General features: G+C 37.9%; 1 protein-coding gene across 2 annotated transcripts; it reads right to left on the reverse strand.

The window, feature by feature from the left end:
- Nucleotides 1-1,721: 1,721 nt before the first annotated feature.
- On the reverse strand, nt 1,722-11,145 carry CFM2 (CRM family member 2). Of its 2 annotated transcripts, none has more exons than XM_010256895.3 (12): nt 10,333-11,145; nt 9,230-9,734; nt 9,018-9,148; nt 7,262-7,573; nt 7,014-7,170; nt 6,276-6,568; nt 5,623-5,682; nt 5,376-5,498; nt 4,500-4,754; nt 4,183-4,420; nt 2,222-2,352; nt 1,722-2,123 (listed from the first exon to the last, which is right to left on the reverse strand). In XM_010256895.3, the coding sequence occupies exons 1-12, from the start codon at nt 11,002-11,004 to the stop codon at nt 1,896-1,898; spliced, it is 3,105 nt and encodes a 1,034-aa protein (XP_010255197.1). In that variant the 5' UTR covers nt 11,005-11,145; the 3' UTR covers nt 1,722-1,895. The 2 variants fall into 2 exon arrangements, 1 of the variants encoding a protein (XP_010255197.1); XR_734969.3 differs by lacking the exon at nt 1,722-2,123 and adding an exon at nt 3,445-3,576.
- Between the last annotated feature and the right edge of the window lie 81 nt (nt 11,146-11,226).

An 11,226-nucleotide genomic window follows, 5' to 3' on the forward strand; every position in this document is an offset into this window, starting at 1 on the left:
CAAATATATTCACTACAAAATCTTGTATACAATATTTTTAAACTTTTATGTTTGCGTCATACATATTTGTATTTGTACTCTCCGCAAAATGAGCTTTAAGAGATTTTTTTTCTTCGAACACAATCTAAAGATGGAGCATTTAAAGATTTGTGAAAATAAAACCGTTTTTCTTTTGTTCTTAAAAAATTGTGAATGACTTCACCTGGTGCCTACAAAAAGAAAAAGAGTCCATTGAAGGGATACGGATTCTCCGTGTTAGAAGTTAGTATCCATGATTGTGTTGGTTATAAAATGTCAAGTAAGGATTTCAAAACTCAGTCCTAGTCGCTTATTGCAAATTCTTGGATTATGCTAATGTTCAAGAATCTTCTTGGATTAGTTGAGTTTTAGAAAGATTTAAGTCTTAGACGAGTCTTTATTTCCTTTTTATTTAGAGTAAAATATGATGCCAAAAACTTGGATGGTTTATAACAAGGGCTTTGGTGTTGTTTGAACTGCCTTGGCTGAGCGGTTTCAAAGAAGTTACTAAAACTAGATTCACTGGTAAGTCAATTTCTCAGCCCATATAAGCCAAGGTTCAAAGTATTGACACATATTGGCTGATACGTATCGTTTTGGGACCCCTCTGATATGCCCCTATAGTGGGTGTATCGGGGGTCTGACTGGTTCAGGAGATGGAGGAGACCTAAACCGACCCCCCTGAACTGGTTTCAAAAAAAAAATAATATCAATTCGCTCGATATGCCCATATCAGCGTATCGGACATATCAATATTTTGAACCTTGATATAAGCGTCCTTGGGCTTTGATTGTTCTTCATCAAACATAGCTTCACGACTATTGAAAAGTCTATTTCTTAGCTAAAATAACAAATAGTTGAGCTTTTTGGAGTTTTTACCAATAGGTTCGCTGTGGAGCTCACCTTACAAAGCCAGAAGCCACTGCATAAAAACCCTCCAAAAGGGCACCAGCAGTCTGTTTGAAAGGGTTTATGCATTGATTGAGCTGTGTTGACTAAGCCGCTTGTGAGAAACTAACTGAGACAGCATCATCAGAAAGTTGATTCAATGATTTCGCAGCTCATGTACCTATTTTTTCTGGCCATATCTGTCATAACGAAGGGGAATATAATGCTAGTTTCAACATCATGGGTCTCCTTTGTATTTAACATATACGTACGGGTAGGTGTCAATTGGACTGGATTTGGTCCAATATGAGTCCATTATAAATGGACCAGGTCTAATTCAATCTAATGAATGTTTTGGAACAATTTGAACCGGTCTAATTCAATGTCTGAACCATCCAATCTGTTCAAATTCATTTTCATTTTGATTTGAATTGATTTCAAATCAAACCTGGTCCATTGGCACATATGTTCTTATTTTATATCAATGGACCAGATATTGGCTTAATCCAACCCAATCCAATATAAATTTATTAGACGGATCAGGTCCAATTCAATCTAATAAATATTTTGTACCGAATTGGTCCAATCCAATGTCTTTTTGGTCCATCCAGTCCATCCAAATTGATTTTGGATTGGATGGGGACACGGGGTCCAATCCAAAACCGGTCCATTGAGACCCTTTTGTACGGGAGATATTCCCAATGAGCATTCTGCCAAAGTTAGATTATCGCTTCCTCCATTGGATTTGTTGTTTTCTCTCATAATCTATGGTACGTACTTACGGCGCCAATGCTTTCTTGTTTGCGCCATTGCTCTTATAAAAGAAAAAAAAAAGAAAAAAATAATGAAATCAATGAATGTTATGTATACATATGGCCGAAAAGCTGCACATCTCGTTTCAATCTCCATTAAGAGCTTTCCTCAGGGACAAAAAACCTTTGTAGCTATGGATAAATGTGGGCACATGATTCAGGAATACTGTTAACAGTCTACAGGTTTACCTCTTCTTGGCTACTCTGAAATCCACATTCAAGTCTGATTGCTGCCATGAGCTGTGGAGGAACTGATCCTAGGGTGTTTTCCCCTTTGTCTGGCCAAGTCTTAAGCGAATTTCTAGTGTCTTTATTGGCACCACTAGGCTTGTCATCCTTTCCCCAACCTCTATAGAGAATGACCTTGCTGGGCTCCTGAGAGACTAATACAGCACCTGTTGCTTGCTGCAAAAAAGAGAAACAAGGAGTAAACCACCACAATTTCAGATATTATATTGAGATGGATTAGGAAGCCAAGCAAGAGGTTGCTCATATACACAGACCTCCAGCATGAAAACCACCTCCTGAACCGAGGTTCCCTTGGCTCTGCCTTTAATATTCACTATAGCAAGAGGGTGCTTCTGAAAGTGTATCTGGATTGCCTTTGCTACGCCGGTAATGATGTTGTTCTTCCCTGATTTTAACAGAATATATTACATTTTGTGAGGTACATAACAAATGTCTAATAACCATGCAAAAAAGAAAAAAAAAACCCTTCAATTGAGAACATAGTTATCAAGGCGACGCCTAGGCGGGTGCCTAGGCAACAAGGCGACCTTTGAGGCTCGCCTCACCTAATCGCCTAACAGTTTTCTACTTCCTACTATAAAAATTTTTTTTATTCATTCTTTCTTGATATTATAATTATAAAATAGACATTATTAAACTAAAATAATCATTTTGTGTGTTTATATACTAATTTCTTTTTATTATTTTCTTATTTATTAGGGTTTAATCAACACAAACATTGCTAAATGCTGTATTGAACCCTCAAAGACTTAAAAGCCTGAACCAATAAGGAAGAACTACAAATTTTATCTAATCAGCACATTTTCCCTTTCCATATATTCTTCTTCTTCTTCTTCTTCTTCTACTACTACTACTATTACCAATACTTGTTATTTTCTTCTTTTCTTATAACAAAAATAAGGGTTCAGCCCCTATATTTCTTGAATTTTATTTTCCTTCTTCCTTTTCTTCTCATGAATATGTTGATTTTCTATACTTTAATATGAAATTTATACTTTTCTTATGAAAATCATGAATAATTATTAAAGAAATATGGTTATGGTACCTAGGGAACTACCCTAGGATCTATGTTTTTAACATAAAAAATCCATCGCCTAGGCAACACCTAGGCACCCGCCTAGGTGACTAGGCGACTAGGTGCCCCCCAGTCGCCTAGCCTCGCCTTGGCGCCTTGAAAACTATGATTGAGAAAACAAAGTAGAAACAAGAATAAGGCTTCCATGTAATGGCACTGTCAAAGATGCACTAGTTTTAGATACTACGAGTAATGTGAAACATATGATGCAACATCCCAGAAACTAACCATATCATGTTGCATTATATATATTAAGGATAAAATACGTTGGTGTTATTAAAAACCAAGTTTTTTCCCATTTTCCTTTTATTTTTCTAATATTTTAGCTTCTTTTATGGATTAGAGAAGTTTAACAGATAACACATCACTATGAAATGACTGATATCTCTAGTGTAGATGTACCAGTTCATATGCTTTCACAAATGTGCACCATCCATGAGTAAATATTGGAATGCAGGGAGATCTGCAGCATGGTGATGCCTACATTCCCAGTCAAAGTTTAGAAGGCTCGGTTAGCCCATTCTCGACTTTAACCTGAAATTGAACATACTGTTAACTGGGCCAGATGTATGCTTTCATCATTTCATTTTCTTTTTTATTAAGCAGTTTGTTGTTTATTACATATTTCAATTTCATCTATGAGTTCTCATAATTCTCTAAATGAAGTTAGAACATGACAGTCTGAGCACAGGTTTAAAAAACCATGCATGAATCTCTGGCTCAGATTGAGGATGTGTATGAATTCTCTTCAATGGACTTGCACTCCACCTTGTCAGCTTGTCTTATGATATGATCAAGGGAGAGACAAAGGAGTGTCACCACCATAAGAAAGAAAACCGTAGTTCTCTTAGCAAGCAGAAAACAAAACAGACTTAAAAATTAAATCTTTTAGTAAGTTTGGGAATAGAGATGACACTTTTTAGAGGGTTTTAATTTTGGTCTAGATATGAGATACTTTTAAGCTTAAGTTTGGGAGCAATTCAAAACATTACAATAAGCATGCAAAAGTTTAATATTTCTTTATTAAAGCACTACTGGTTTTTTTAATGTTTAAACATAACGTTTAACTTGTATTTTTCAAAAAAAAAAAAAAAAAACAAAGGTAAACAGGAAACATTAAGGAGGACCAGTGGGAATTACCAACAGCTAGCACAGGACGCCTTTTCATCTTGAGTGCTTGCTTTCGTAAAATAAGCCTGTCCCTATTGGAGAGAGGTGAGGCTCTAAAGGAAACCTCATTATTTCCTTTCTGTACATCTTTGTGAACTGATAACTCAGGTTTTCCTCCGATTGATTCAACAGGTGATTCCCTTGTCTCATCCTCAGAAAGACCAGTGGTGCCATTATCATTGACAGAATATGTTGTCCCACCATGCCACTGTGACATCGGCAATAACTAAATTATAACAGAAAATAGCAGAAAAGCAAAATCAGCATGGATAAATGATGTTTCTAACCATTGAACTCTCAGAATGAGATATAGAAACACCAGTGCCTCTTTCTTCTACTTCATCTGAGAAATTGTTTGAATCAGTTTCTTCAAGGACTTGTTCAGATGAAGACTCCAATTCAGCTTTATCTGTTTCATCTTCATATCTGGAAATGGAATCCACAAACTTATCCTGCTCAGGGGTTTCTGCAGTGTCACTTGACATATGCATGCAAAAATTTGAGCATGTAGAAGTTGAACCAGATTCATGCCTTTCTGCAGCCTTTGCAACCATGACAGAAAGAAAACTCAGACTAAGGTGCAAAGAAACAAAAATTTGTGCAACAGATTATGGCATGATAACTATATAAAATTTTGTGCAAAAAAAAAAAAAAAAAAAACTTGGGCTGGCATGCATGAGAAAACCGGTTTGAGTCTGAGGGTGGTCACATTGTGCAAAAAGTTAAAATGAAAAAGCCCAAGGATAGGACTGTACCTAGTCTACCCCTCCCAAGATCCCAGATAGCTGGGACTAACATTTTTTGATTTCCTTTGAAGGGCTACACAACGGAGGGTAGCCCATCCCCCAACCCAGATGCAGGCAGGATTCAATCCCAAGTCTCCACTACGACCAGCAGGAGACCTTACCAACCTGCTGGTTGGCAGTTGGCACCTTGCATAGCTGGCACTAACATTGGGTAATGGTCTTTTTTTCTCAACTTCCAAGCCCTCAAGCATGTCAGATAAAAGCAAGTTCCACAGAATTTGATTTAAGAGCATCTAGATGACAATGAATTTATACTATCTAACTACTGTAATACATTCTAGAAGCATGTATAGATTGACTGCATTTTGAGGTGCAGTGTCTGTTAATTTTCAGTTTCTATATTGGTGTGCTCCTTACCTCTACACCTTCTTGGTCATGAACAGAATCTGTAGAGTCATAGATTTCACTGGTTACAGACTCAGTATCTGGTATTTTTTGAGCTGTTGACTGTAGACAATTTGTCTTCATGTTTTCATTGCCCTGGGTCAGTGTACAAGTAAACTGTATTAGTAGAAATCGAGATTTTTTTTTAACCAGTTAAAATGGCAATAATGGTTCAAGAACCCCTAAAAGAATATACTATCATAAATGAAGAGAAACTTACCAACTGCAGCTTCAATTGGTCTATGTCCCTGGTAAGCCTCAAGATGTGAAGCTTCAAAGACTACATCAATTAAACAGGGCAAGGCATGAGATGATGTTGAAAGCAACTAACATTAGATGAACAAGAAATACAAGAACAAACAACACAAGATCCCATCAGTATCTGGGTTCACTAATGGCCTTTTACATGAATTCTGTATCACAATTCCCATCAATTTGATCTTGTAGAAAGGTTTATTTATTTTTAACGTTTCATAACAATCCCCAGTGATAGAAGTCTTCTACTCCAATAATTCATCCAGGACTAGGACATGTCTAAATACCATTGAGAACCACATATGTCATATACAGGTTGCATAAAGTAGGATGATGAGGTAATGCCAGTCAATGAGACCTGCCAAGGATCTCAAAGGTGAAAACCAACCTCATTACACAATCCAACTGTCTCACTAATAGGCCTTTAGGATAACACAGTAAGGTTCTTGTTTGGTATAAGGGAATCTCTTGTAAGGATCCATTGAATAAAGGACCTTGACATCTGAATGTGCACCATCAATTACAATATGGGATGCAAAGGTTAAGGCTGAGTTCAATGATTTGAAATTTTTCACAACATTAAGCTCCTGTAGATAAAGTAAAGAAGATCATGTTCACCTTATGGCGCTGTGCCTCCAAGGAACGCTTCATTGCTGCTTTTTTGTTCAAGAGTGTCCTAGGTCTCAAATCAACAGGGCGTTGATAATTCTTTCCACGGTAAACAATGATTGCACAACCCTTGTTCACTCTCTCCACTGCCACCAGTATACCTCCACTTTCAGCCTCTAATGTTCGTGCTGTTCTTTGAACATCTTCAATTGACCTCTCACTAGAAATTACCTTTACAAGTTCCCTATATTTCCAGTGGAGGTGCATGTTCTCAACAGTTCCATCAAAGACTCCTCGTCTACCTGAATATAGACAAAGAAAGAGCCAATCAGTTATCCGGATCCCAGGTGATTGCCACAGTTGAGAGCTGTCCAAATCAGAATTAAGCCCATGAGATAAGTTGAAATGATAACTTGCAATTGTACAAACATTGCGTGTCTGACACATTGTTTCTGAGTCTAACACCAGACACGTCCATTTCCAAGTTACACAAGTCTACATGAACTGGGTGGGACCAGGTGAATTTGAATATATCAAGGTGAAATGCAAAGTCAATGGTTCAAACAATAGACAGAGATTTAACATAACCTAATGTCATGGTTCTTAAAAATGGGCCCCACCTCTAGAGAAGACTCACCCAAAAGGTTTTGATGGGTCTTCACATGCCCACCAGTATGCTCTTGAGGAGCATCATTCATAACCAGCTGCTTTGAGTTCAACAACTCTGCACAAGGATGCACAACTCACCCAATAGTAAGAAAGGCTTCATTCTCAGTCCAACCTTCCTGAGCATATATCTTTCTTCTTCAGTGATACCCTCTCTATCTGACTCTTGTTTCTGGGGCTCTACAGCTTTCTCTAGATCTGCTAGAAGCTTCTCTGCCTTTGTCTTCTTTTCTAATGCCTGTTATGACAAACATGAAATTGAAGATAGAACTGACAATTTAATACCAACAAGTAAAAGCATGGAATTAAAAATTTTAAAAGATATATACCAAAGAAAGCTTGGTGGTAATGCGGTAAATAGCTGACTTTGAGCTCTCTTTAGTTTTGTCAGATATAAGGTTTCTCTTCTGATCATATCCACCTTCAAATTTATTTGCAGATGGATGCCCTGCAGTCTTTATATCTGTTTCAGGCATATTGTCAATCAATGAACTATTCTCTACCCTCTGTTTGCTTCTGCCTGTTCCATGCTTTCTCCTCTCTTCTATTGCAGTTGAAACAGATGGAGGCAAAAAGTCCTTTCCTCTGTAAAATACAATAAATTCCACATCCCGTGAAAGAAGAATGCCTCCAGTCAGCCGCTGCAAAAGTAGATTTTAAAATCAATAGGCATCTATGAAGAAATTGTGCATAAAGAACTAAGTCCTAATATTCTCAAATGGGGTAACTTACATGTAACCACAGGAGGTGAACCTTGACATTATTTTTCTAAATGCTAAAATGATAATAAAAAATAAGTCATCACCTACTGACCTGCCACCAATTGCCTGGGGCATGGTTAAATCATGATATTTACCCTTTTTTTTCAATTTTGACAGATTTTTTATGGAAAGGATTCTTTGCTGAGGGAAACTATTGGGAAGATAAAAAGGTCTATTACACAGATGGGAAGTAGTTCAAAAGAAATTTGTTAGCATCAAGAAGGAATAGTTCAAAAGGAAGTGGGAACACAACATTTTTTTTTAATTTCACTGTACATGTATGGGAGGGGGTATATATGTTTCTTGAACTATATCTCAGCCTTGGAAAGATTTTTGTTGTTGGTCCAGCTGAAGTATTATAGGTTTGGATTTTTGGGGTGTGTTGTAAATTTCGAAATTGTTTGGAGTCAACACCCATGCTGTGAGTGGTACCTTTATATGTGTTTAACTGTTGTTATTAATGAAAGTTACTGTTTCCAATAAAAAAGTATTATAGGTGCGGATGACATATAATTCTATTTTGTCAATTATAAAATGGTTGCATTCTAGAGAAGGTCTTAACTTGTACTGTTTGTTTTCCAACTCTTTCTAAGATCTATTTAATTTGATAGCAAGTACTACCTTATCTGATTTAAACAAGTACTCATCACTCGGTAAGCCAGAGAATGAGAATTAATTGGAAAGGTATGGGGAGATTTTCAGAAACCTATGAGAGAATCACAGTGTGAAGAATTAAGCATTCTTCCACATACTCTCACAAAAGGTAGGTGAGTCAAGAAGAGGCATGAGTAATATTATCAGGCAGAACTCTCAACCCACAACTTACATATACATAATAGCAGAAACAGGCCATCCATTGAGGGAAATATTAAATTATTAACTTTTACCAAAAGAACCAGTTGACAATTTCTTCTTAAATTCTGTCTTCCTGCTGTTGATCTTGATTGTTCACAAGGAATAACTTAACAATTTCTTGTTTCAATATTCTTGAGTCTTCACAAATCACAATGGACCTAGATTAACAAGACTCTTTTCCTTTGCTTAGGAAAGCAGTATTAATAAAACCAAGCAAGCATTTATACGTAAATGGTCACTTTGTGAAATAAAATATGCTGGACATTAGGTCCATATCTACTTCACCCCTCCCGAGACCCCAACCCCAGGTAGCCAGGACCAGCATTGGTAGTGGGGCCTAAATGCTCTTATGCATTAAAACGGAAACATCTTTACAGGAAAGCTATCAGGTCAAAAGATAGCGGATTGCAAAGCAATGGATGTTTACTAACTATTGAAAAATAATGATAAATTATGAACTGTTCACTACCTTTAACTCTTCGGCCATCAATTCGCTGTTCGTGTTCTGGACACCTCTCTTAACTGCAATCTTTGCAATCTCACATTTTTCCCATAGCTTAACCATGGAAACTGCCAAACCCTGAAGTTTCCTATTTCTTCCTGAATAACAAAAGCAGCCATTATAGCATAAGAAAAACAAAGAAAAATAGTTCCACAAATGGGAGAAACAAAGTCACTCACCTAATGCAAAATGGCATGGTAAGGGACGGCTAAGTCTCCTTAAGATGGTCATTTCATCATTTGTTAACTTAGGTTGTATCCCGTATGGAAGAAGACGGAACGGTTTCCGGTACCCAGGAACAACGGCCGGTAAAAGATCAGCATCAACAGGTAGAGGATCATATCCCCACCAATCAGTAAAGCGTGGACCCAGTCCATCCAACAGACAGTCAGCTTCTTCTGCAAATTCTATCTCACCTTGTAGTTGGAATCGTACTTTATCTGGGGAACCAACACCATGTACCAATGGTGGGCAAGCAATCCCATTTGACTGACCTGTTTGAGCAGATTCTTTGTCAACCTTATGTAACGAGTTGGTGCTGCCACCATCACCACCACTATTTGTGTTTGAAGTGTCAGAGGCTGTATTTTTGTTGGCCTTGAAGTAAGGATATTCATAGTTGGCCCCTCGATATAAGATGATGGTACTTCCAGACCTCCAAACGACAAGTCCCCCAGTTTTCCTCTGAAAAATGTAAGACAAACAACTAACATAGTAAATGTTTAGTTTTTCTCTTCCAACCCCCTAAAAAAGCAAAGAAAAAAAATCCCCTTCATGACAAGTGTTTAGGACCAATGAGAAGATAAAAGCTTTTCTTTGGCAAGGAAACTGTCTGACATTTTAAATTGGCAAGTCCAAGCTAAGAAATCCTTGAAGCACCAAGAATATACATCCATCAACATCAAATTAGGAATCTGAAAAGGAGTGTTAACTTTATCTTAATGGTATGAACCAATCTCAAACAACTTTTATCAATAAAGGTCATGCATCATATGTCTGAGACATTCACCCAAAAGCAGTATAGTTGCAATTTACCAAGACCAGAGTATTTGTTATTAACTATTTAACTTGCCAGAAAAAGTAAAAGTAACAGAGGAATGTCTGGAAAATACAGTTCTGGTTTATAATTAAAAAATGGTTTCGGTGTATCACATTAATGTTTATTCCTCACAGATTGTTCAAACGAATATCATCATCCTTTCCCTTCATCTTAATATCCTTTCCCCAGTTTTCAAGCATAATCAGTTAAGAAGACAAGACCAAAAACAAAAAAGAGCCTCACCTCCAATATGTCGTGAGTCCTCTTCATGTTCATACTACAGAGGTCCTCAAACCTAATCTTAACAAGCTCCGACCGCCTCCACCGCTCATGAATTCCATTTACAATGCCCTCCGTGATTCCCGCCTTTCCAACCTTCAATTTCTTCTTCAATCCAATACCAATTGTTATGAGCCTCTTCAATTCCTGCTCCGGAATTGTCAGCTCCGCCAATGTCGGTGCCCTCTCCTCTTTCTTAGTTGACCTCTTTTGTTTCTCTACCTTCCTCTTCAACTCCTGGAATCTCGATAGAGCAGCTCCCGAACCGGGGTGCGGAACTGGATTTTCCGGGGTACTCCAGCTCGAGTCGATAGTATAACCGACTCGGTATTTCGGCAATTCGTGAGAGAAAGGTATGAAGATCTCACCGGCTGAGCCATGGTTGGTTTCTGGTTGTTGGCTTTCTCTCGAATTGTCCTCCAAATAACCGAGACTGCGGAGCTTCTCGGAAATTCTTTGAATGGCAGTTTTGCTTACAGTCCTGACATCAGCGGCATAGCTTTGCAGGAGGAACTTGGGAGGTTTAGGGTTTTGAAATATTAGAATTTTTGGAGATGGTGAAGGGAAGAACAATGGTGCTGAATCTAGGGTCTTTGTCGAAAATGAAGGAATTAGGTGATAGGGAGGAAGCAACATCTGTGCGTGTGCGAGAGAAAGAGAGAGAGAGCACTTCGTTCGGGCTTTTCACAATCACAACTGAAGAGATAAGTTTTCGTTCATGGCGGGAGCCGGGACTGCAGTGTGGTGCGGCAGTTGTCAGGTGCCTTTTCAGCCGGGCATCGAAAGTGGATATTAAATCTCAACCGTCTGGTTTGATATCTAAACCTCTATAAACAAACACGGAAGACAGTAGACCGT

The sequence above is a fragment of the Nelumbo nucifera genome, chromosome 3 (assembly GCF_055504915.1).
Source record: "Nelumbo nucifera cultivar China Antique chromosome 3, China Antique-T2T, whole genome shotgun sequence".
Classification (NCBI taxonomy): domain Eukaryota; kingdom Viridiplantae; phylum Streptophyta; class Magnoliopsida; order Proteales; family Nelumbonaceae; genus Nelumbo; species Nelumbo nucifera.